At 43.3% G+C, this 27,479-nt stretch overlaps 1 protein-coding gene across 1 annotated transcript in view; it reads left to right on the top strand.

The window, feature by feature from the left end:
• ahr2 (aryl hydrocarbon receptor 2) overlaps positions 1–26,400 on the top strand; it is a 73,535-nt gene extending 47,135 nt beyond the window's left edge. Inside the window, exons 3-12 of the mRNA XM_083985482.1 lie at positions 13,068–13,258; positions 14,143–14,232; positions 16,845–16,971; positions 17,752–17,891; positions 17,995–18,197; positions 18,929–19,038; positions 19,134–19,275; positions 19,743–20,565; positions 21,669–22,382; positions 23,136–26,400. Coding sequence (XP_083841608.1) covers positions 13,068–13,258; positions 14,143–14,232; positions 16,845–16,971; positions 17,752–17,891; positions 17,995–18,197; positions 18,929–19,038; positions 19,134–19,275; positions 19,743–20,565; positions 21,669–22,382; positions 23,136–23,222 — 2,627 coding nt within the window. The 3' untranslated portion in view covers positions 23,223–26,400. The remainder of the gene's footprint in view (positions 1–13,067; positions 13,259–14,142; positions 14,233–16,844; positions 16,972–17,751; positions 17,892–17,994; positions 18,198–18,928; positions 19,039–19,133; positions 19,276–19,742; positions 20,566–21,668; positions 22,383–23,135) is intronic.
• Positions 26,401–27,479: the final 1,079 nt, after the last annotated feature.

Here is a 27,479-nt window from a genome sequence, read left to right as displayed (position 1 = left end):
CGTGAGCGCAGACCATAAACCAGCGTGTAGGAGACACATTTATCTGCAAATATTTAATGCAGCGTGTGTGTGTGTGTGTGTGTGTGTGTTGCACATTCCTGCAGACGAGCTGGAACAAACCAGTTCGTCGACATTCAGCCGTGTCACGCCGAGTGTGTCCTCACATGTCCCACAGCTTCACAACAACACACACACACACAGACACACACATCATATTTGCATGTATGATGTATATTTACATAATACGACATGTACACATACAGTAGGGGCGTACTGTAGGAATGACAGTTTCATACATCAAGAAGACGTTTTTATGTGAAACAGGAAGTAGAAAAAAAAAAACATAAAAAAAAAAAAAAAAAAAGTCGTCCACAACTTTGAAAGGAAATGGTCCAGAAAGAGGAACTGTGGTGTCAACCAGAGAGTCCACATAAAGAACTTATTACATTACAATTCACTAAAGTAAAAGTACAAATACCATAACTGGAAATGACTTTAGTAAAAGTTAAATTCACCTATAATGAAATCACTGGAGTAAAAGTCTTAAAGTAGCTCACATTAAATGTACTTCAGTATCAAAAGTACAAGTAAAGTACTAAAGCATTTTTTATAGTACCTGTATGCATAAAAAGAAGCAAAACAACCAAAAATGTTTCTCCCCTTGTTCTCTTTATTCCACTTTCAGGTCAATGAAATATAAAAAAACACCTGAGCAAACATGTAGAGTGAGGGAATCATGATGTTTAATTATACTTCTATTTCTAATCTAATTTCTAACGAGTAACGAGGTGGCAAACGTCAAAATAATTGAGTAAAAGTATATTTTTTAACCTTTAAATGTAGAGTAAAAGTAAAAGTCCTGATAAAAAAACAAAAACAAACTCAAGTAAAGTACAGATCCTCAAGAAAACTCCTTCTACCTCATTACTCTCCACCTCAGGCTGATGAATGAACGCTAACTCCAGAATAAAACTGTGATTGTTCGCAGGAAAATGGTTTTAAATGAGCGATGTGTGAATAAGACGGAGCAGCAGGATCTGGTTTCCGTCTGCGTCCAGCTGTCTGTCTCTGATGTAAATCAATAAAAGCCTCCACAGATCAGATTCCCCTCTTCTCTCCACAGCTGTGCAGATGTGCAGCTGTGCAGATGTGCAGCTGTGCTGTGATAGCGACTGATCTAGAGTCAGTCTGCTGAAAAAACTCACTCTTCACACTAAGTTTTTTTTAATTTTCCTGCCTCAAACAACCAAAAAAGACGAACTAATGACATCTCAGACTTGATTCTTGATTTTTTTAAACATTAAAACTGATATTTTCCTCATTTTAAAGGGATATTTCCAGTATTTCTAAGCAGGTGCATGTTCAACCCGCATCTCTGAGTCAAACCGCCCATGATGCAGCATCAGGGGAAATAATGAACCATCACTCACATTTACATAGTGAATGTGAATGTGTGTGTATCAGTGTGTGTTTGTGTGTGTGTGTTTTACCACAGTGGCAGCCAAGTACTACCACTTCCGCCTCGTGGCGCCCGCAACATGTGGCGTGTCCTCTGTGAGGAGAGCGGCTCGGTTGAGGGTTTTAAAGGCGCAGCGACCAGACACCTCCGCTGGCTGGAGTTTGGGTTTGAACGCCGGCTTTTATTTTGAAAAAACTCAATTTGACCAGTTTTTATTGCTTGATTCTGTCATTTAACTCTTAACAGCGTTCTTACAGCCAAGTCTGGTGAAGAGAAACTGACTGAAACTGTAAAAAAAATTAAAAGAAAGCTTGATTCCAGCAAGTTTCTGCAGATGTTTGAGTCCAAACAGGATCGTAATCAATAAAATAATCAAAATATTGACTCTAATTGATAAAAAAAAAGGTGTAACATGTCAGAGGAAACCATCTTTAGAACTCCTCGGTCCACCTTAACGACGTGTGAGGCCACGTGCAGGTGAATCACGTCGCCGTAGACAGGAAGCTGCTCTGAGTTTAACCGCCCACCGCCGAGCCGAGGCAGGAAGCTGCTGAGGTCGTCTGGGTTTTCCTCTGATTCACTTCATTCCGCGCATGAGTGACGCAAGAACAGAGCTCCGAGGAGCCGCTACGTCACTCCTCCTACCGGGAAGACGGTTCCTCATCCACCTGGTTGGTTTACCATGAGACACGCGTTAACTACAGCTACCATGATGCACTGGGGCGCGAAACATCGTCATCATTCATTCTCTCTAAGTCATTTACTCAAAGTCGGAGCGTGTAGTTTCCCACTTTCTGACCTGTCCCGAACGCAGCACGATTCAACACCTATATAATAATTAACCCTCCTGTTGTCCTTCTCTCTGTTCACTTCCTCCATCCTTCCTTCTTTCCTTCCTTTCTCATTTCCTTCTTTCCACAATCCTTTTTCCCTTGCTTCTTTCCTTCCTTCCTTCCCTTCGTCCTTACTTCTTCCTTCTTTTTTGACCCAATCTATTCCCTCCCTCCATCTATCTTTCCTTCCTTTTTCCCTTCCTTCTTTCCTCCCATCGTTCCCTTTGTCCTTCCTTCCTTCCTTCCTTCCTTCCTTCCTTCTTTCTTTCCTTCCCTTTGTCCTTCCTTCCTTCTATTCCTTTATCCTTCCTTCCTTCATTCTTTCCCTTCGTCCTTACCTCTTCCTTCTTTTTTGACCCAATCTGTTCCCTCCATCCATTTATCTTTCCTTCCTTCTTTCCTCCCATAAGTCCAAATCATTCGGTTCGGATCATTTATGCAAAGTCGGAGCGTGTAGTTTCCCACTTTCTGACGTGTCCTGAACGCAGCATGATTCAACACCTATATAATAATTAAAATGAAGAACTTTCTCCCCCGATGAATCACTAAAACAATTAATTGATTATCAAAATTAGCGAAATTATTGATTAGTTTAAACTTTTTGATGCTTTTCTTGGTCCTCGATAAAAAATAAAGTGAAAACCTCGTCGACAGGAGGCATCTTTGATTATTAATCAATAGAATAAATAATCAAATAGTAAAATAATGACTGGTTTAATCACTGATTTGCAGCTTGTTTAGTTTATTGCCGTGTTTCATTGATTTTTAGAGCTGAATCCATTCATCACTCTGCTGATTATTTATTAGCTTTATCTCCGTTTCTGTTTCCTTCCTTCTCTGGTTTCGTGTTTCGCTCTCTCTTGGTTCCTGCGTCGCGTGGAAAGTCGGACAAGAAAACGGGGCGAATGCAAATAAGAAACGACAGAATAAGACGGAGAGAGAGAGAGATAAAAAGAGATAAAGAGAAGAAAGCGAGAGAAAGAAAGAACATTTGGCAGAGGAAACGTATCACTCAGACATGAACAGACACACACACACTGAAGAAAACTGATTAGATCCAGCCAACTGCTCTGATGGAGCTGATAGTGTCTCCAAGCAAAGTACACACTGACCCACACACACACGCGCACACACACACACACACACACACACACACACACACACACACACACACACACACACACACACACACACACACACACACACACACACACACACACACACACACACACACACACACACACACACACACACACACCTCTTAGAAGTGCAACTCATTTGTACACCAGTTTGTATGTGCATGAATTTATACATGTGCACGGATGCGTATTAGTACAATTTGTGTCGACGCACATGATGCAACGTCTGTTTGTACAGTGAGTTGTGTGTGTGTGTGTGTGTGTGTGTGTGTGTGTTAGTGCTGTTTAAACTGTGTCTGTTGCTCCATTACACACACTGACACACACACACACACACACACTCAGAGTTTATATAAGCTCAGATCTGATGAGCTCAGTTGCTTCGCTTTGGCTCTAACGTTTGGTTTGGTTCTTGAGTTTTCGTTTCTTTACCATCAGGTTTGAACACCTCCCCCTCCTCCTCCTCCTCTCTCCCTCTCTCCCTCTCTCCCTCCCTCTCTCCCCCCTCCTTCCCTCTCTCTCTCTTGTCTAAATAAACTCTTTACACGCAACTCTGCTGGCGGCCTGCCGAGCCTGTCGTCTGCTGCTGCTGCTAACAGCGCCTGTCAGTCAGCGCTCAGGGCACGGTGCCCACCGCTGCTGCTGCTGTAATCAATAACCAGCAGCTTTACCACGCCACGGCCTCGCTGCCTCGCTGCCTCGCTGGCTGGCTGGCTGGTCGGTTCACTTCCTGAATAACTTCTTATAATAATAATAATAACAATGGTAACAACCTTGTTCATGAAGCGCTTTGTAAACAACGTTAAGAGGATGGGAACCGGCTTCTTAAAACTACAAACATGAACCTTTACAGAGATAAAGATGATGTTTGGTTTTTTCATTTTAGCTGCTAGATGCAGAACAATGACTAAAAACAAATTCTATTTTTATTCAATAAAGTCTTGAAGAGCTTTATGTAAATTATCAAATGACTAATATGCAAATAATTAAAGAAATACTGTATATATAATATTTTGGTACGTCCTGTTAACAGCCGTTCATGTGAAACCACGGTATACTTTACAATGAGGGTCCCTTAATTAATGTTAACATTATTACTGTAAGCATTAAAGCAGAAGTGAGTGATATATTTGTGTTAATATAAGTCTTAAATAGTTGTATCTTCCGACAGCAATCACTTACATAGAGTGTTTGGACTGAAACACGGGTCTGTCAGTCCCTCTGCTCTGCTCTGAGCCGAAGAGAAAACATTTATCGTATCCTACAGTTTTTATCCAATGAGGAGAGAGAACGGCATGCAGGGCTGTGTGTGCAGCCAAGGAACGCCGTGAATGTGGTGACGTAGCGACGAGGACTGTTATGGTGCGTTCAAGGAAACTCGTATTTTTCCGACCGTGAAGTGGTACCAGTTCGATCTGGTACGAGTTCACCGGTCGGAAGTTACGAGTGGCCGTTATAGTGACTTTCACCGGTAAAACAGGTCGGGAAAACACGAGTGGGTTGCCTGGAACGCTACAAAGTCGTAAGTTGTGACTTGAAGCTGTAATTTACGATTTCAAAAGCCTGCCTGGAACGCAGCATTAGCGAAAACGACCGGACCACTTACTTCTGCTTTAATAATGTACTAACTAAGGTTAATTAAAGGGACCCTTATTGTAAAGTGTTACCGAAACCACTTTTTCTAGATGAGATTGTATCAAATATGTTGCTTTTTTCCCTGATGAAGAATCAAATAAATTGTTAAATTATATGAAAAAAGAAGAAGAGGACATCGGGAAGTTGAAAAAAAGGATGATCAAATCTGTCAAAATAAAAGTTTTATATAAATAAAACCTCATAAATAAAAGAATGAGTGACTTTTAGAAAGTCCTCCTCCTCCTCCTCCTCCTCCTCCTCCTTCTCCTTCTCCTTCTCCTGCAGCTAATAAGCTTTAGTGGATTAACATCAGAGCTGCCACCGGTCATAAGAACCTGCTACGGCTGCAGCACTTGAAGTTGTCACCATGTTTTTGCATCAAGACAAATTACAACACACACACACACTCACACACAACCAGACAACCTGCAGAACCGAGTCTTCACTAGAGCTGCAACTATAACCATTAATTTCATTATCGATTACAGTAATTCAATCAGTTCTTTAAACGATTAATCGAAGTCTTGTTCTGTCCACAAACCAAAGAGACTCAGTTTATTGTCATAAAGGAACAAATAAACCAGAAATATTCACATTTAAGAAGCTGGAATCAGATAATTTGGACTTTTTTTTCTTTAAAAAACGACTCAGACTGATTATTAGATTATCACAATAGTTGACGACTCAGTTAATTATCGGTTATTGATTAATTGTTGCAGCTCTGGTGTTAAATTTGTGGGTTTTTGCAGCAGGTTCGGTTCAGACGCTCGTTGCTCCCAGCTCATTACTGTGTGTGTGTGTGTGTGTGTGTGTGTTGGAGGAGGAGAAGGGAGGAGGAGGGGAGGAGGGGAGGGAGGTGGGGGGGTTTCCTGTCCTCAATGGCTCCATGGCACGACAGCGATAAGAGCACCGGAGCTACATTATGCTTCAAACTCCATTACAGATTACTGGCTGTTGCTCCTTCCTCCTCCTCCTCCCCCCTCTCTTCACCTCCTCCTCTTCCATTTCTTTCTCTCTCCCCCCTCTCCTCCTCCTCTTCTCCCCTTCTTCCTCCCCCTTCCTCTCCCCCCTCTTCACCCGTCTTACCATTTCTTTATATTTTCTCTCCTCTTTACCTCCTTCCTCCCCCCTTCATCTCCTCCTCCTCTCACCTCCCATTACCTCCTACTCCTCACCTCCTGCCTCTCTCTCCCCCTTCTCCTCCTCTCCTCTCCTGCCTCTCTCTCCCCCTCTCCTACTCCTCCCCCTTCCTCTCCCTCTCTCTTCCTCCTACCTCCTCCTTCCTCTCCCTCTTCACCTCCTCCTCTTCCATTTCTTTCTCTTTACTCTCCTCTTTACCTCCTTCTCCCCTTTCCTTCCTCCCCCCTTTCATCTCTTCCTCCTCTCACCTCCCATTACCTCTTTCTCCTCACCTCCAGCCTCTTTCTCCCCCTCTTCTCCTCCTCCTCCCCCCTTCCTGTCCCTCTTCACCTCTTCTTCCTCAATTTCTTTCTCCTTTCTCTCCTCTTTTCCTCCTCCTCCCCCCTTTCATCTCCTCCTCCTCTCACCTCCCTTCACCTCCCCCCTTCCTCCCCCCTCCCTTCACCTCCCCCCTCCCTCACCAGTTTCTACTGTATAATGACATTTACCAGTTTCCAGAGTGGAGAACATGTAATCATGTGAACCGTTCCAAACACAGTGAAGCATCAGACGCTTTGGCAGCCGCCGCCACCGTGTGTGTGTGTGTGTGTCTCTGTGTGTGTGTCTCTCTCTGTGTGTGTGTGTGTGTGTGTGTGTGTGTGTGTGTGTTCTCATAATAATCATGCTAAATGTTTCCCTCTCTCTCTCCTTGTCTTTCCCTCCGCCGACCTCCTTCCTCTCCTTTCTCGGCTCAGGATGCCGGGGGTTGAAAGTTCGCACGCGAGGCTGAGTGTGTGTGTGTGAGTAAGTGTGTGTATGTGAGTAAGTGTGTGTGTGTGTGTGTGTGTGTGTGCATTAAAGCAGCAACTACAGCAAATTAGCCGTATTTCCATCTGTTGTGTTGAAGTCTAATGCTCGACCCTCCTCATCCTCTCTCTCTCTCTCTCTCTCTCTCTCTCTCTCTCTGTGGGTGTGGATGTCGACCGACCTTCTGCTTTCTCTGCACTTTCTCTGTGTAAACATTTTTTTTCTCTCTCCAACCTGTTGCCAAACTCTGCTTCTGTTTTTCCCTCGTGTGAAAAAATCTGCTCAGTCGTTCTCAACCTCTCTCTCTCTCTCTCTCTCTCTCTCTCTCTCTCTCTCTCTCTCTCTCTCTCTCTCACTTTCACACACACACACACAGTCACAGTTTTACTTGTAGCAATAAAAAAAAATATCCCTTTGTTTCCACAGAAACCACAGCGAGCTGCGTTCACTGCGTCGGCGCTCCGGGGCACAGAGACGTTATCTGAATACACCCTTTCAAAATAAAAGCTGAGTGAAGTTGCAGAATCTCCTCAAATGAAATCAATCAGTTGAAATTAATTATTATTATTACGACAGTTTTTCTTCATAATGACGTGGATAAATACCAGAAACAATCGTTAGTCGTTGGATTAATGATAATAAATCATTTAAATACCGACAGCGTGATGCGTTTGTGGACAGTCAGGAGCAGCGAGCGCTCTGCACATGAACTCCTCAAGTCGCCCTCTGCTTCATGACTGATTGGTATGATCTCAGTGTGTGTGTGTGTGTGTGTGTGGGTGTGGTGGGTCGACCTGCCGTTCAGACACAGGAATGTAAACGCTGAGACGTCTCCTCCAGACTCTGCAGCCTTTATCGCAGCGAGCGAGAGGTCAGAGGTCACCGGCGCCGTCGTAGGAAACGAGCGACAGCACGAGGAATCATCACTCACCTAAACCCAGGCCTGGTCCGCTTGTTTACCTTTTCACTTTCACCCTGAAACACGTAAAAAACATCAATTACGTTTTATTTTTACCACTCGGATCACAGCAACTTCAATTTACACCTTTAATGCTGTAGTTTTCAATAAGAATTGCACTTTAAAACTAAGCAAAACATATCAGCGTTTGAGTAAAATATTACACAGCCGTAAAATAAAATAAAAAAATTACTAAATCAACTAAATACAAACACAAACATGACAAATTAGAATCATAATATCACAATACTGTACATGAATCAATTTTAGTTTTCTGGGGTCTGAAGAAGGGAAAGATCTACCGGTAACTAAATATTAACATAGATGTGCATTTTAAGACTTTATACTTTTAAGTGAGTCACAAAATATAGAGAGCTCTTTCAATTTAGAAATGTATAGTTGTGGATTAAATATTTTGCCAATATCATGAGGTTATTTCAGAGAAATGTGCTTTAAAATGACGCCAAACCTGATTTTAGACGAATTATTATCCAGAAGTCGACGACAAAACATAAAACAGAAACATTACAAGAGAAGAAAAGGTAAATTTAAGGTGCCTTTCATGCAGTGCAGGTGTGTGGTGGTCCGTGACGGCGCCCCCTGCTGGACAGACGCCGCCACCGTTTGTTTTTTGCAGTGACATGTGGTCGGAGCTCTGTGGGCCAAATCAAACAAACTCTCCTGGATCAAACAGGCAACAGGAAACTGCACACATGAGACACCACCACCACCACCACACGGACCGTGTCTGTGGCTGTGAGTTCGATTCCCTCCCCCCCGGCCCCCCCCCTCGTCTCTCAGAGCAGAGGTCTTTTCTCTTCTTCCTCTCTGCAGCAGTCGTGTCCAGACCTGCAGCCAGAGGATCGCACGTAGAGAGGGGAGAGAGAGCAACAAGCATTGCTGGGAATGAAATGCGAGGGAGCATGAGTGTCAGTGATGCCGATCTCCTGTCACCCCCCCTCTCTCCCTCCCTCCTCCCCCTCCCTCCTCCCTCCTCCCTCCATCCTGCTGTCCAAAGCGATGGAGAACAATGACTCCATTCAGCTCTCGAGTTTCAAAGTGGAGAGAAACCACAAAGTGCTTCAGAGTGGGAGGCTGAGGGATGGAGGGATGAAGGAGGAGGGGTGGGGGGTGTTTGCATATATGATAGAAAGGAAAGGAAGGAGGAGAGGGAGGAGGGGAGGGAGGGAGGGAGGGAGGGAAGGGGGGGCACCAGCCTAAAATGATTTCATGTACTGTGGGTTTGATTACAGGGTCAACAAGTGCAGCTTCTTTTTAAAAATCTTAATGTAGAAAACCGGCTCTGCAGCCAACGCAGAATGAAGGATTTACTTTCCTTTATCAATTATTTTCCTATTTTTCGTTACTTATTTCACCCATAACAAGGTTATTATAGTTTTCAAATTTTCATTAGTCTTTATTTTTATTTAGTTTTTCAGTTTAGTTTTAGTTTGACTAGTTTTATTTAGTTTAGTCTTAGTTTTAGTTCTTCAGGTTTTAGACCTCTGAAGATGAACTTCCAAATTTGTGGGATTTTTCCCTTTTAGTTTAATGAAATTTAATGAAAATACATCTGATACAGGATATCAATCTCAAAATAATGACAACATACAAAAAATAAACATAAATATACCATTAAAAACTTCAATAACCCATACATACATAATGTCACTTAAATACATATAGCAGAATAATCCAATAGAATAGAATAATCCATCTTTAGACATATCTAAGAAAACTAATATTTGCACTGTTCATTGTAGTTTCAGTCTTAGTTTTAGTGAACTATAATAATCCTGACCCATAAAACGTGAAAACAGAACAAAAAATATTGATGTAGTTTCAGTTGATTACAACAAATGACGCAGTAAGGCATCAAATGGTCACTTTTAAGAAAGAGGAAGCAGCAAAATTTTGGGCGTAAAGAATCAAAATAACTTTTTCCAGGTCAAAGGTCAAAGGTGAGGCAGCAGAACAGCTGAGCACTTTTAGCTTCTTTACGGCCTCATAAAGTCTCCGTCAAACCACCTGAGCTCTGTTTTAATTAAACTTCACTGTAGAATCACAGTTGTTGGACTTTGTTTTCCCGATCAAACGAAGATTCATCTTCTTCGTCTTCGTCTTGACTGTGAAGCCACAGGAGAAGAGGAGCTGGAGGGGGGACGGGGGAGGAGGGGGACTGTAGTGGTGGTGGTGGTTTTGGGGTTTCTCCTGTTTTACGAGGCCTCTGCTCGTTAGCAGGACTCAGCTGCTCCTCGTTAAAACCTCGGCGTTTAGAAACCAGAGGAGGGGAGTTCCCCAGGGCGCCGACACGGGTCCCCTCAGGTTTTATTTCATTTCTTACTTATTCTGTTATTGATTGATTTGTAGAGTCCTTTCTTTCTTTCTTTCTTTCTTTCTTTCTTTCTTTCTTTCTTTCTTTCTTTCTTTCTTTCTTTCTTTCTTACTGTCTTTCTTCCACTCCTCCTCCTCCTTCTCTTCTTCTTCTGAGCTGCTAAAATAGCTCATTGTTGCCGAGCTGAGACCGACACTAAACCCCATCGCCTGCAGCTATGAGTGTATATGATCGTGCATGTCCCAACAGCAACCACCCGCCCCCCCCCCCCACTCTCCCCCCACGCTTCACACACTTACACTAAAACCACAGTGAAACCAAAGACAAAGAAAATTCCTGCGTCTCATTTTTGGGTCACAAACATCTTTACTTGATATTTGGGATTGAACGAGCCCCTCGCTCCACCACGTCGTCTCGTCTGCGTCGTGTTGTGTTGTGTTTTATATTTGAGCTTCTATATCGTCACATCAGTCGTACAGTAGGAAACGTGTCAGAGCGTCTGATGATGGAGTCGACAACCAGCGACAAGTTGCGTCCTGCCCAGTTTCTGTTTGGACTGCTGCTGGTTTTATTACTGGAAGTGTCACTTTCCTCTGAGGTGGATGTTTACATTTAGTCTCTGCTGAGAAAAAGATGTCGTCTGTGACAGGAAGTGACATATCTTTGCATTTAGAAGTAAAAGTCTGTTGAAGTCAGAGGATTTGGTCTGAACTGTGTTTTCCAATCTGGATGTTATGTTACGTTACAATGCTTGAATATTTGGAGTGTGAACTGCAGAGTCTGAGACTATTAATGACACCATTTATCACTATTAAAGGGATAGTTCAACATTTTGGCAAATTGGCCCATTGCCATAATCCCTATAGTCATAGCAGTAGGTTTGTTACCTTTAATTGTCGGTGCAAGCTATTTTTAGAACGGTGGAGCAGAGCCGTGAGCTGCTCAAAGCTACGCTACGGAGGCTCATGGGATTTCTTGGTTTCCCTCATCAAACTCATCAAATACACAATCCAACAACTCCACAACGCTCTGGTGGACAAGTTGTGACCTGCACATTCACCACGCTATGAGATAATAACACAACGTTACCAGACAGAGTTGTTTTAGAGGGAAATTCATGCAAAACTGCTGATGCACGTTCCCGTCGGGGGCAGTTTTTCATCAAGCAGTCTCTGCATTTCCCTCTAAAACAACTCTGTCTGGTAACGTTGTGTTATTATCTCATAGCGTGGTGAATGTGCAGGTCACAACTTGTCCACCAGAGCATTTTGGAGTTGTTGGATTGTGTATTTGATGAATTTGATGAGGGAAACCAAGAAATCCCATGAGCCTCCGTAGTGTAGCTCTGAGCAGCTCACGGCTCTGCTCCGCCGTTCTAAAAATAGCTTGCACCGACAATCAGCAGAAGAAGAAGAGGTACAAGGGCATTGTGCAGTTCTCTCTCCGTCTCTTTAACCGGGTGATTTGCGTCTCTTTGAACCAGACTCTGTTGTACTTTGTTGTTTGCACCGGTTCAGATCTCGAGCTCCCTCCATGTTTCTGTTTGTTTACCAAATGTTGTAACATTTTCTAACAGTTTCAAACTATAATACCACCTGGTCGTCCTCACGCACTTCAACTCTGGAGGCAGATTTTCCCAGTTTTTAATCACAGTGCTGCCTTTTTCTTTGTGCTTTAATGGTCTGAACCAGCCCATCTGGTTTAGCTGTTCGCTGGCATCTTCCTGGCTTTTATGGCCGAGCTCTCTCACTGGGCATTTTCATGTCTGTTTGATGATATGAAGCAGTTTCTGTGGTTGTTTCATTCATCTGACTCATCCACAGTGTCATGAGAGAGAGACTTTAACATTTTGGGGAAAGTGCTTATTAAAAGTTAATACATAAATAAAGGTATTTCTAAAAACAAAAACAAAGAAACAGTCAGATTAGTTGTTTTTCTTTATCAAATAAACACGAAGTAGAAGAATTTTCTTATTATTCTGATCATAAACTGTATTACATTCACTTTACAACTCTCAGATGATACTACACTTTAAATTTCCTAATTTTTCTGCCCTTCAATATTTAAAACAGCTGCAGTTTCACCTCAGATGCTTCCATATGTTTCTGTATTAACCCCCGAGGACGTGCACACGCCAACAACTCTTAGTTCACGATGTAACCCCTGAAAGAAGAGGATGGACCAGAACCATAATAAAGCTAAAGCAATATGAGCGTTTCACTGCATCCGAGCAGAAAACAAAAAGCTCAAACAAACTATGGACTCTTTCTTTAAACATTTTTTTGTTCAGAAAATAGTGCAAAATCTATCTCTGACGTATAAAAAGTCTGAACCTCGTCCATCAGCCTGTCAGTCATCACCTCTAACTGTTGTCCTCCTCTCACATCCACCTGCTTCCTCCCTGAGAGGATATTTTTAGGGCGGTTGTTTTCTGGGCCGTGATAAGAGCAGCTCGAGGAGGAAGAGCCGAGCGACGGTGTTGTAAGACGACAGGAAACACCAGGCAGCTCCACCCTGATAGACGCAGGCAGAGATGTTGCTGCTCTTCCTCTTTCTCCTCCTCTCACTTCTCTCACTTTTAAAAAAATATATATTTCAACACATGTACAATGTACATTCAGACGCAATCAGCTGTTGTTGTTTCTCAAATTAGTTCCACTTCCTGTTTTTTTTTCGTGTTTTGGGTAAAACAAGAAAACCAACAGGAGAAAGTCGAATAAAAGTCGAATAAATCTCAATGTTAAGGTTGAAAATTAAACGTTGCCTTCTTCTTCCTCTGCAGCCACCATGAAGAAGAGCCAAAATGGCACCAGCTGGACCAGCGAGAGGAGTTTGATGTTCGGGGGAAACGTCTCCAGCGCTCTGACTCCATCTGCCGCCGCCGCCGCCGCCACCAACGCCGCCTCCCCCTTCGCCTCCCCGGTGACCTCCATCGACGGGGTCAGCTTCTCGGAGGGCGACCTGCTGCTCCAGGTAAAAAAAAAAACAACCCTTAAAGGTATAGTACGTAGGAATTCCCCCCATCTAGCGGTGCGGTTGCATATCTGAATGTATTCTTGATGTTGCATTCACGTGAAATGGGGCAGCCGTCAGACAGACAACAGACGCTGCATGTAACAGGATAAACAAGCGTCTATGTAAACAAGTGGTCCGCCAGCACGAGGCAAAACAATACAGGCGTGACAATATGTTGTCATGGTGATGTGGTATTGTTTTACCGTCTTTCTCTCGTTGAGTAAAATGACATCCGGTTGGTTTGCCGACGGCCGTCTGTCTGACTGCACCTGAATGCAACACCAGTGCCTCCGTCCTTCCTCACACTACACAGTGGTGACAGTTTTAACAGGCCGAGCCCACAGCTCCGCTCAGTTTCCGTGGTTACTTACGGTCACGCTGCCACTCAACGTAAAAAAAAATGGCGATGGGGCGGTGCGTGGTGCAGTGGTTAAAGCGGCCGCCCCATGTAGAGGCTACAGTCCTCAACGCAGGCGTCCCCGGTTCGAATCCCGCGTCGGGCAGACCTTTCCTGCATGTCATTCCCCCTCTCTCTGCCTCCCCCTTCCTGTCTATCTCACTGTGCTATCAAATAAAGGCAAAAACGACAAAAAATATACTTTAAAAAAAAAAAAAAAAAAAAAAAAAATGGCGATGCAACATGGCCGCCTCGGTTCGGTGCATCTTGTAACAACTCATTCTAAGGAACCAGAAAGCTTTCATTTGTATGCGGCTGTGATTCCACTTCAGTGAAATACGTATTTATGAAAGCAATATTTGATTTTTGATAATAAAAAGGGTGATGACATCATGAACAAAGGAACAGGAAGTGAAGCTGTTGTTGTGTTTGTTCTGGTCTGCAGGCCCTCAACGGCTTCGTGTTGGTGGTGACGCCCGAGGGCTACGTCTTCTACACCTCGCCCACCATCCAGGACTTCCTGGGCTTCCACCAGGTGAGAGCACGGCTGATTTCTGAGCAGAATAGTCAAAACACAAAAGATATGACATTCGTTTTGACATTTTGTGTTCGACTGTCCTTTCTATGACTCTGCAAGACAAAAATTGTTTAGTAAGGTCGAACCAAATAACGAATTTGTGTGGTTAGACGATGCTGAGAAGCTAAAACATCTTTTTCAGTTGAATATATTTGCATTTTCTTTATTTCTTGAAAAGGCTTGGGCAATGAGACGAAGAGCGATATATGTGTGGCAGGTCCCATACTGTACGGGATGGGCCATTCATTCATTCATTCATTCATTCATTCATTCATTCATTCATTCATTCATTCATTCATTCATTCATTCATATATAAAATAGAAAATACCAGCTTTTAAAAGGCCAAATAATTGATGAAGAGGCTTCCACTTCCTTACCTGAAATGTTCTGTCTTCTGATTGGCTGAACCCTACCTGTTGTTACTAGAGCTCCAGAGAGAAGCAGAGAGAGGAGATGGAAAACTCCCACTGAGATGTTTTTTTGGATCAACCCTTCAAAATAAAACACAGGAAGTGTGAAATACACTGGAGCTAAAACGTTAAAAAACAAACAAACTCTGAGTTGGTGTTTATGTCAGAGAAAAAAAGCTGCATCATGTTGAAATACTTGAGTTTAACGTGCCACTTCTAAAACTGCTCCATGTGTGCATCGTTTAACGGACCGACACACACACACACAGAAACACGTTTGGCATGTGTGTGCGTGTGCATGCATGAGAACTGAACTGCTTTGTTGGCTGTGAACTCTTGACTTGTAAACACATCCGTTTGAACCGGGGTTAGAGATGTCTGCAGTGGGAGGAGGAGGGAGGAAAACAAAAAAACTAAACAACAAAAAAAAACGTAGCCTGGAGGGGAGTGCACGTGGTAAAAAGCTCTCACACACACACACACACACACACACACACACACACACACACACACACACACACACACACACACACACACACACACACACACACACACACACACACACACACACACACACACACACACACACACACACACACACACACACAGAGAACCGCAGCCTTTTTAACGACTCGATGTGAAGTCAGGATGCTGATCAGGGAAGGAAACGTTTTGTTGTGGAGGCGGCGGCGGTGGCTGTTGAAGCCCACGATGCCCCAGCTGCTCCCACTGTTTATTACCATTATAAACTTTATTTATAGCAGCTCCACGTACAGTCACAGAGCAGAAGACGAAGAGATGAAGAGCAGACCAGACCAGATAAGAGAGCAAATGAATTGGAGCAAAGAAAGCTCTAACAAGGAAATAGCTACAACTGGAGGGACTGAAATGTAAGAGTTGGTGGTCAAAATGGATCAGATATATAAGATCACAGAGACCTGAACTGCTTTAAGTAGCTCTATTACATGGCTTGAAGTACCAGTCTATTATTAACCTTGATGGAAAAATGAGTAAATGTGACTTCTTTTGTTCAAATGTTCCTATTTAAAGGGATAGTTCAACATTTTGGCAAATTGGCCCATTGCCATAATCCCTATAGTCATAGCAGTAGGTTCGTTACCTTTAATTGTCGGTGCAAGCTATTTTTAGAACGGCGGAGCAGAGCCGTGAGCTGCTCAGAGCTACACTATGGAGGGAAATACAGAGACTGCTTGATGAAAAACTGTCCCTGAAGGCAACGCGCATCAGCGGTTTTGCATGTATTTCCCTCTAAAACAACTCTGTCTGGTAACGTTGTGTTATTATCTCATAGCGTGGTGAATGTGCAGGTCACAACTTGTCCACCAGAGCGTTGTGGAGTTGTTGGATTGTGTATTTGATGAGTTTGATGAGGGAAACCAAGAAATCCCATGAGCCTCTGTAGCGTAGCTCTGAGCAGCTCACGGCTCTGCTCCGCCGTTCTAAAAACAGCTTGCACTGACAATTAAAGGTAACGAACCTCCTGCTATGACTATAGGGATTATGGCAATGGGCCAATTTGCCAAAAATGTTGAACTATCCCTTTAACACAATTGTCCAAATACATGTTTTTGTTTAGCTCTGTATGTGTGTAGGTACTGAAATGACCTTCTATGTTTCTCCCTGATAGGGAAGATTGAGATGATGCCGATTGGTTTGTTGACTGGGTTTATTTTGAGGAGTTGAAATGTGAAAGTAACTTGGAAGCAGCAAAAAAATAAAGTAAATAAAAGTTCAACCTGACAGATCCTGAGTGGAGGCTTGTTTTGCGCTCCCTCTGTGACAAAGGAGGGTGTTGTGTGGAGAGGTGTGGTGCAGCACAACGGCCCCTCTGTGTTTTCCAGCCTCCAGTCTGCGGCGGCGTTCATCCACTGGAGCATTGTTCGCGCCGCATGTGTGTTTGCACTTGCATCATCGCTCTTGAACGCAGCTCGCCAGGACAAACACTTGGTCGGGGACTGAGCTGGAGCTGGAGCGGGGCCAGGCCTCGGCTCCCTGTCCCAACACACACACACACACACACACACACACACACAGGCTCTGCACAGCCGTTATTTAATATTTGTTATGATCCTGTTCTCGCGGCGACAGACTCACAGAGAAAAGATGTGACATCAGAGTGTTTGTGTGTGTGTTTGCAGTCGGACGTCGTCCATCAGAGCGTGTTCGAGCTGATCCACACGGACGACCGCGCTCTGTTCAGACGGCAGCTTCACTTCGCCCTCAAGCCCGACACCACGCTCCCTGACGGCACGGCGCAGAGCCCCAGTAAGTCCACACCCAGCAGGAACCGGTTCAGTCCTTTTTATTTTATTTTATTTATTTATTTGAAAGGGACAATACTCATTAATGAACATCAGTACGAGTATACAAAGGTAAATGTGTCCACTGCAAAAACTCCAAATCTTTCCAAGAATATTTGTCTCATTTCTAGTCAAAACTAAACTCTTTTCACTTCAAATAAGACTCATCACCTAAAAAATGAACTTGTTTTTAGATCATTTTCACTTGTTTCAAACAAATTTTCACTTCAAATAAGTAGAAAAATCTGCCAGTGAAAGCAAGTTTTTTGTGCTTGTAATAAGGAAGAAAAACTTGCTCCACTATCAGATTTTTCTACTTATTTCAAGTGAAAATATCCCTGAAATAAGTAAAAAGTGTCTAAAAACAATCTACTTTTTTTAATGTGATGAGTCTTATTTTAAGTAGAAGTAGATTTGTTTTGAAATAAGACAAATATTCTTGGTAAGATATTTGAGTTTTTGCAGTGTCGGAGTTAGCAAGCCTGCTAATTTACATCCGCAGTCCCTTGGCAGGTAATAGACAAACAGACAGAGGAATAAGAGTTAAGAATAAATAAAAAATACACAAAGAGTTAAACAGTGATTCACATCATATAAACATTCATACGTAGACATTAAGTGCAGTAATGTCAACAGTTCTATAAAGTGCCAGTTTTTCAAGTGCAAGTGCAGGTTTAAATAGATGAAGTGCATGAATAAATGGATGGATCCAAAGGTGTTGATGGGACCATTTGCTTGACCACAGGTGAGCAGAGCTCTGCAGACATCACTAGCGGCGTGATGACCTACGACCCTCAGACCGTCCCTCCAGAGAACTCCTCCTTCCTGGAGAGAAACTTCTGCTGTCGCTTCCGCTGCCTCCTCGACAACTCCTCCGGCTTCCTGGTAACAAACCAAACACTCAGACCACTCGTTTCCTTCTAGACCATCCGAAGGAGCCAGAGCTCTAACTAAACTCTGTGACTGTGCGTTCGTTGGTTTTCCTCAGGCGCTGAACTTCCGCGGACGCCTCAAGTTCCTCCACGGTCAGAGCCGGGTGTCGGACGACGGGACGCTGGTTCCCCCTCAGCTGGCTCTGTTCGCCATCGCCACGCCGCTGCAGCCGCCGTCCATCCTGGAGATCCGCACCAAGACGCTGCTGTTCCAGAGCAAACACAAGCTGGACTTCACGCCCATGGGCATCGACACCAGGTACACACACACACACACACACTTATGATTGACTTGTTTAAGGGTGAATTCCAGTTCCTATCTTAACCCTTAACCTTAGTATCCCCTTAAAACCAAGTGTTAAGGGATATTTTGTGACCTAGAAATGGGACACCCCTTTAGTTTAATCATGAGCCACAAATGCAGCTATCATCGACGGCTCCATCAGGTCCATGTTTTTGTAGTTGTGGACTATCAGTCAGTTATTACTTCGGTTATTAGTTGTTTCTGTAGCCTATAAGTTAGTTGAGTTAGTTATAAGTTGATATTCAAACAAATAATGTGTATAAACACCACAACCAGGGACACAGTCAGCTGAAAGTCTCCACATACCACGGCTTATTGAAAGGTAAACAGCAGCTGGAACTATGGTTAGATAAACGCTCAAACATTTAACGTAGTAGGCTGTATCTTGATAAAAACAACTTAACAACTACTTCACCACCCAGAAAAATGAGCATTTAGTAACTAAACCACAGCAACATGGTTTGTCTGCACCGACCGGCTGTTGACTAAAGATGGTAAAATAAAAAATAAATGTTATTATACGCAACAATGAGGTAAAAAAAATCCATAAAATGGGCCTAAACTAAGATAATACAATGGTTTTCTTAATATTTACAGTGTATATATAACAAAGAAAATACTGCATTCTGGTTCTTAAGAGAGGAACTGGACTCAGAGGTGTGACATGAGGTGTGTTTGCTCCACAGAGGTAAACTGGTCCTGGGCTACACGGAGACCGAGCTGTGCATGAAGGGTTCGGGCTACAGCTTCATCCACGCCGCCGACATGATGTACTGCGCCGACAACCACCTACGAAGTCAGTAACCGTGGAAACAAGAGTACGATGCTACTAACCCTCTTCTGCAGAGTTACGGATGTGTCTGATTCAATGTCTGTGTCGTCTCTCTCCAGTGATGAAGACCGGAGACAGCGGCTTCACCGTCTTCCGGCTACTCACCAAGTCCAGGACGTGGGTCTGGGTCCAGGCCATCGCCCGGCTGGTCTTCAAAGCGGGGAAACCGGACTTCGTCGTGGCCCGGCAGAGAGTTCTGACGTAAGTGAAGAAACTAGAACTAGAAATAGACAATAAAACAATCAGTTTATCATCATTTGATTGAATTTTATCCTTAAATTAATGGGATAGTTCAACATTTTTGCAAATTGGCCCATTTGCCATAATCCCTTAATTGGCCAATTTGCAAAAATGTTGAACTATCCCTTTAAATTAACTTTATGTTGAGTGAATGAACCTGAGCAGTGATGGTAATGATGATAGAAACTAGTTACGTGGACTAATCTTCATTGTTATTCAGGAATCAACAGATAATTTTATACACGAGTATTGAAGTTACCAAATTATTTTATGCTGAAACTAAGAATTATTTTCATTCCTTTACATTTTTATTGATAAATAAATAAAAGTTTAGAGAGACGCCAAAATAAATGACTGAAAAATGACTAAATTGTCTTTTTTTCAGCTGATTGATGAATGAACTTATTATCTAACGGCTCCTTTCTCAGAAATGAAGAAGGAGAGGAGCAGCTCCGGCTCCGACGCCTCCAGCTGCCGTTCAACTTCGCCGACGGCGAGGCGATGCTGTACGACGTCACGCCGGCCGTGGAGGTCCCCGACACGTGCTCGGCGCCCAAGCAGAGGAAGGTGGAGGAGTACGACATCGACCCGGACTCCATGCTGGGCTGCATGCTGAGGCAGGACCAGTCCATCTACTGCCAACACAACGACGCCAACGCGCTCAGCTCGCTCAACGACGCCGCCTTCGACGACAGCCACGCCACCGTCAGCGTCCCCGGAGACGTCTGGCAGCACGCCGCCTCGCCCGGCAGGCAGCAGCCGGCGGCGGGGCTGGTGAAGTCGGAGGCGCTGGTGCAGGACGTGCTGGAGACGCTGCAGCAGATCCTGGGGGACAACAGCCTGGTGGAGACGGTGGACGTGGGGCCGGAGGAGCTGAAGAGCTGGGAGAGCACGCTGCTCAGGATGAGCTCCGGCAGCGGAGAGATGAGCGACGACCTCAACGACATCCTCAGCAACGACATCCTGTCCTACGTGGAGGAGCAGCTGCAGAAGGAGGACGGGCTCAAGCTGCCGGCCGGGCTGGACATGGACGACATCCCATCGTGCCTCACCGTGGACCTGCAGAACCACGGCCCCGAGCGCTGGCCGCTGGAGCCGCAGCTCCTCGCCAACGGGCTGCCCACCTTGAAGCTGACCCACATGGACCTGCCCGCTCCCGGTCTCCTTGACGACGTGGTCGCCGCGGGGAGCTTCGACCCCTCCCTGGTGGACTCCTGCGCTCAGACGCAGAACAAGCTGAGGAGCCTGCAGGTAGGGCTGGGCCATGACCATGTTAGATGGTGAAGGATTAGAGCGTGTAGACCATCTGCCATTGATCTGCCATTGTATATGGAATTGCTTCGGCTTTTCCCCAAATGACAAAGCGCAAACAAAGGTCCTTTGCAAAGTTTAACCACAGTTACTTTAGTTTGCATTTTTATTTTAGCCTTTTCAATAAGCTATGTAGTGTTTTGATATACTTAAAGGGATAGTTCACCCAAAATTCAAATTTCACTCATTATCTACTCACCCTCACGTCAACTAAGAGCAGTGAGAATTTTCAGAGTCCTCTGTTCCTTCTCTGAGTTACGGGGGGGGGGTCCGTGCAGCAGTATTTGTCCAAATAATGGTTGTCAATGGATACCAACTTTCTTCATCCAAAAAGACACACCAAAAAACATCCAAATACCTCCATAGTGCTCGTCTGTAATGTCCCTCTTGTATTGAAGCCCCGACATGAGAAATTGTTCCGCTGGATTTGCACTGACACAGGAAGAGCAGTGAACTGAGACACTGGGAGCTTCCGCTACAAACAAGCTTAAAATATAGACTTATTTAATTTTTTTCGGAACAATTTCTCATGTCGGGGCTTCAATACAAGAGGGACGTTACAGACGAGCAGTATGGAGGTATTTGGATGTTTTTTGGTGTGTCTTTTTGGATGAAGAAAGTTGGTATCCATTCACAACCATTATATGGACAAATACTGCTGCACGCCCCCCCCCCCGTAACTCAGAGAAGGCACGGAGGACTCTGAAACTTGAATTTTGGGTGAACTATCCCTTTAAATCCTCTTAAAAATGACTGTGTTGAATAAAACAAACAGTAATGTCTTCATTGATATTTTACTTTCATGTTTATTGAAAGCTACCTTTTATGTTGCAAGAGTGCACTTCATCAGGGTGTTGTTGTTGTTTACCTTTTAATATGTTTACGTTGTTTGTATTTAGATAAAAATTAGTTCAGAAAGGATTTTTGGCCTAAACTGTCTGTTTTTCTTTTTTCAATTTAACATCGTGATAAATTGAAATTGTGATTTTATTTCTGATATGAATTTTTATCCATACGCCCCCCCCCCCCCCCCCCTCCCGCAGGTCACGGGCCCGATGCAGAACCAGACCGCCGACAGGAAGTCCAACCCTCTGTTCAGTTTCCAGGGTAACCAGTGGAGCGGCTCCGCCCCCAGCGCCAACCACGTGGACGGCGGCTTCGTGCAGTTGTACCCCCGGAGTATTTCAAAGGAGCCGGGCTTCGCCGCCGCAGACCCCCCCTCGTCCAGCTGCCTTCAGGGACACTTTGCACTTCAGACTCAGAGCGGCGAGGCTCCGATGGGGGCGTGGCCTCCGCAGCAGCTGCACCAGCCAATCGGCACCTGCCTCAACCAAATGCCAGGTTTCCAAGGTAACCTCCCCCCGCAGCCCGCCGCCAACGGCCGGCCCCTGTTCAGGACTGCAGAGACCCCCGGCGTCCCCTTCCCCGTCCCGCAGGACACGACGCCGCCGGCTCAGGCGCCGTCCAGCAGCTGCATGTTCAGGAACGGCCCGGCCTCGGTGCCGCTGAACGGCGTCCACCTCAGCCAGCGCATCAACGCAGCCGGTCCCAACCAGATCTCCTCCAAGCCCTCCTGCCTCTACCAGGGTCTCCCCGGGGGAGGAGGAGGGGGGGGAGGGGCCATACCGGGGATGGTGTCCATACCGACCCCCAGCGAGGTGATGCTGTCCTACCAGATGACGGCCGGTCTGAACCAGAACCAGCTGCTGGTGCCGCAGCAGCAGCAGCAGTATCTCAACTTCAGTGAACAGACGCAGGTAAAAACAGCAACACTTCCTTCTGCTTGGTGTGGCGGCCATGTTGTTTTCAGGCTGTTTGTCCTTGGAAAAACCAAATTATGGCCTTAAAGGGCATTTCCAGTCGTAATCAATGTTTACCTCAGATACGATCAGTTCATTTCATACCATCCATACTCCCAACTGCAGCGTGTGGATGTTTATATTTGTTTTTGTTCAAGAATCTATCGTTTTAAATGCGTTAGTCCAACTACCGTAATACAGTACTGGATTTCTCAAAATCCGACTAAGACACCCAGATAATGTGATTGGAAATCGATTTTCTTCCGCATGTATAAACGCTTTAATTGGAGTTAAACTGGGCAATGCATGTGTGCAGTAAAGACAGTAAAAAAAAACGTTGTCAGTGCCGATTGAGTGCATTTCACACAGTGCAACCAGAATAACCAAATAAATAAATAAATAATTTTAAAAGGAAGCCCATGGACCGACCTGACCCAAGTTATTTGTACAGGCAAAACCCTTTTTTCAGAGAACTCTTAAGTTTTCTCTAATTTATTTCCATTTTTTTTACTCGGTGACAGTAAAGTCCACCAGAAATTATTATTATTCGATTTTCCCCTGTTGCATGTAAACTACTAAACACTGACTGGGCGATTGTGGCGAGTTATTTCCTGGCTTCCTCCACAGAAACGATGAGGAGAATAAATGTCAGAGTTGAGTCTCTTTGTGCGGTGAGACGTTCTAACTTGTGGATGTGTTCATGTTCCACAGATCAACAGCCATCCAGTCGTCGGGAACGGAGGTTTCCCGTTCCCCTCGCTGCCCGATGGGACCGTATACTTCTCAGAGAACAAATAGGACCGGGCTGCCTTGGACTGTGGACTCAAAACAGCAGCTTTTTAGAGAAAAAAAAAAACAAAAGACTCCTGTCTCTAAACGTGAAAGAGGAGCAGACTGAAGAACAGAGATGAGCTCCTATTTGAAACAGCTTCATGTGATTGGTGTCGGACGGCGGAAAGAAAGAAAGAAAGAAAGTCAGATTGTGATGTGGAGTTTGTTTGGATATCAAAGACTGAGAAACTACGCCGGTGGTTTTGTTGTTTGGGCACCAGATTCGACCAATGGAGACGGACGTTAAAACAACCAATCAGTCCTTCATCACTGACGTCTCAACAAAATGTCCTGTTTGTTTTATTTCTCTCCTCTCATTGGCAGCTGCAGCTCTAAATCTCTGTCTCTGCAATCTGAGGAGACATTATTATGGTCTGTAGTTTGACCTGTGGGTGGCGAGTGCCCAAACGGAGAGGAGAGGAAGCAAACATGGACGTTGGTTGTGAGGACGATCCAGTGACACCTGAACATGAACAGGACTTAAACTCCGAGCTGAGGGACAGATGGCTGCTTTGTGTCCTCCGCCGTCCGTCTCACACCTGATCCACAGACGCCTGTTTCCACTTTGAGCTCTCAGAAGGATGAAATATATCGACTTTGACGTTTTGCTGGTGTTTTTTTTTTTTGGCCTTTTGAAATTTGCGTCTTGATTCAGTTCATTTCAACTGCTCACTGTCCCGCTGAGGGAGATTTGCTTTGTAGACAGGGTTTATATATATTTATATATATGTATATATGTATGTACGTGCATATATACATATATATAGAAAAAGAAACGCACAATGGAATCACAGTCATCCTACTAATGGACAATGTTTTGTTTTAAACACGAGATGATTCAGTGAAAACAGCTGCTTGTTAGTGCATCTCTTATATATTTTAAAAAGCAGTCCGAGCTTCGTCACTGAGCCAGTTTTCTTCTTCTTCTTCTTCTTCTCTTTATTTTTCTTTTCTTTAATGTTTCTTTTATTGTTGTTTTCCTGTTGTAGAGGAAAAAAAACATTTACAGACAGTGCCTTAAACTGACAGACCTGTTTGAAACTTTAAAGGGACAGTCTGTTGTCATTTTCTAAACATTTCCATCAGGAATATCAGCAACGAGGCGAAGTGGAAATCATATTTGATGTATATAAAAACCAAAGCTGAACTCTTAACCCTTGCCTTAACGCCACCAAGCCAGTTTCTAAAGATTTATTGCACTATTCCTTTAAAGTGTTGCCAAAGCGTCGTGAAGAGAAAGTCATTTGTCTTGCAGGACACTAACAGCTTTATTACAAGAGATTCCCGAAGCAGGTTGTTCATGATGGAATGAGCACAATGTTGTTCATAGATAATGACTTATAAATTCATTATCACGGCTTATTTGTAGAAGCCACAATTTAAAAAATATTATATATTTTAGGTAAGATTAAAAAATAAATAAATAAATAAATAGACGTACTCACTGCCTTACCCAGGATCTAAACTTCACACTAAGCCTGAAAATGTTTCATCAGTCTGATGCTGATTGTACTGATTTATTTTAAATCATATCTTCCACAACAAATTTCCGTCCTCTTCCTCTTTCCTCTCTCTGTCTCTTGGTTAATTTATCTGTGCTCCTGTTGGAGCCGCAGCGAAACGCAGAAGTAAAACAGTTATAGGCAGCTATTGTATATTTTAAATGAGGAAAAAAATGGAAAAAAAGTCTTCACTTTACAAGTAAAAAAAACAACAACATAAAAATAAAAAGGGTGGAAACTTAAAGTGCCTTTAAATGAGCTCTTCTTGATTGTCTGTTGATCTTAAATTCAGCACTTAGATTGAAAAGAAAGTTGCACCCAGTCGCTTCATCCAGTTCTGAGCCGTAAAATCTGCTTTATTTCTTAGGCTAGTTTTTTCATTTTTAGCACTTCTGAACTTTTTTTTAAACGACACTTCTTTTTAAAGAAACCATTTGCAGCAGATTGCAGAAGCGGCAAACGACAAAAGCAGTGATGACAAACTTGAATACTTGACTTCAATACCAAAAACTAGTCAGCGAAGCCATCTGTGATGCTTTTATTCTCCAGGATACCAAAGGGATGAGTCAGAATGCAGATCCACTGGTGGAAAATCCCAGTTTTTTGTGGCTAATTTTTTATAATTTTTCATGGTTGTGTGGAGATTTTCCACTCAGAAATGGAAACACAAAGAATGATTTCTTCATAAGACACCAAAAACCAGACCAGAATGATTGTTGCTGTGCTTCGACGTGGAGAAGCTACAACTTTAATGCATTCATGTTAATTAACAGTTGAGATAATTCAACCCAAATGTAATTATTTCGGGGTTATATTATCATTACACAGTATTTTCAGCCCTCAAACGATCAACTATTAAGTCATTTAACCTTTTTATTCCAGCTGATAAATACCCAATGAATTGTTTCAATCAAATTTAAAGCATCTAATATGAAAAAGTCAAACTCTCTTGTTCCAGGTCGAATAATTTTAATGAACTGAATATCTATAATATATTCTAAGATGATAGATTTGACAGTGTTACTAATCAAAAACCATAAATTAGATCAAAAATCATCACAGAACAGGCTGAATATTTAATACTCAGTACAAAATGAAGCATAATATTAAAGGTGTGTGTTATTCTCTCCCAGCGCACCTTAACGTCTCCTCTCTTTAAATCTGGAGTACTTTCAGAGCCTTTTTCTCACAAAGTATTCTGCATTAAGAAATATAAATGTATCTTGTTGCTTGCTTCTGATTTTGAATAAAATAAAGCCATTTTACTTACAATATTCTTTTCAAACCCAAGCCCCCCAAATGCAGTATCTTTGTGTACATGTATATAAATATATTTGTCTTCTTTATTTTTCAAAAAAAAAAAAAAGTATTGTCATATATTGTGTATTTTAATATCATATTGGCTTAACCTGTCTCACTCTTATAATTTTTTTGTACATTGTCTGCACAGCATATACATATGTAAACTCTTGTTATGATGTTTTTTTTTGTAATCAACATATTATATCTTGTGGATTTGCCTTCAATATTTTGCTTCTAACAGTGTATTGAGTGTTTGAGACAATATGTTCATGCTCACCATATTAAAGGTGGTCAGAGCTTACACTGTGGTTTCAACGTCTGTTTGTTAAAAGGAAAAGCTGCATAATGCAATTATTTATAAATAGACTTGAAAAAATAGGGTTTTTTGATTGTTGTCACAGTTTGTTGTCTGTTTCTTATTGTCTCAGAGTAGTTCACATATTTTTACATTAGTCAAAAAGGGGAAAAACAACTCACTTACAAATATTTTAATTGGCATATATAACCTGATTGTGTGGTTTTGATTTCTATAGTCCACCAGATGTCAGTGTAAGCCTGTATTTGCTAATGGCTTCACTCATCTGCTCCTGTTTGACAATCTGCTCCCAGTTAAACCTTTAATGGTTTCCACTGTCCTGCATGACTGTTGAAGCAAGTGAACAATCCCTGCAGCTGGTAAAAAAAAACAAAAAAAAAAAAACAACACCATCAAATAAATAAATTATCTGTAATTGTAACTGAAACAACAATGTGTTGTAGCTGTCAAGATGGAGCTGCACTAATTACTACTAGTAGCTCTATCACCTTCAATATCCAGTTAAATGTACTTATATCTTCCACCATAAATATAATTTATAATTTTAAGTTGACGGTTATTTTAAATTTCAATTGCTTCAGATTTAAAATTCAAACGTTATTTTTACTGTCGATGCTCCATTATGTAAAAGTCGACCGTTTTTTTTTAAATGTTCATATCGGACAACTGAAATTTGAATTTAGTTTGAATTTCGACCGTTATTTCAAACTGAACTGCAGACATTACCTTTTTTTTTTTTTTTACTACGTCACCTTTGACCCTGCTGCGCGCTCCCGACCTCAATCACTGCCGTTGCTGTGCGCGCTCCGGGCTTGTTGACGGAGCGGAGGAGGAGGAGGAGAGGGTTGGAGCAGCAGCAGCAGAGAGAGGAGAGACGTCCGGCCGGAGGAGGAGGAACACCGAACTTTAACGGTTTAATTCCGCCGTTTTCTGCGAAGGATTTGCGCCGCGGGATGCGAAGTTTCCACGGTGTTTTTCCATGGAGGGATGTCATTTGAAGAAGAGCCGGCGGAGCGACCGCCGCGGACGGGACAAGCGGAGCCAGCCCTGGCGGTAACGTAGAGCTCGGCTGCTGCTCTCTGTTGGCTTCCTGCTGGACCTGGA

The sequence above is a fragment of the Trachurus trachurus genome, assembly GCF_905171665.1.
Source record: "Trachurus trachurus genome assembly, chromosome: 2".
In the NCBI taxonomy this organism is placed as follows: Eukaryota; Metazoa; Chordata; class Actinopteri; order Carangiformes; family Carangidae; genus Trachurus; species Trachurus trachurus.
Note: the sequence above shows the minus strand (reverse complement) of the source record. Positions and strands in the feature narration are given on the sequence as shown.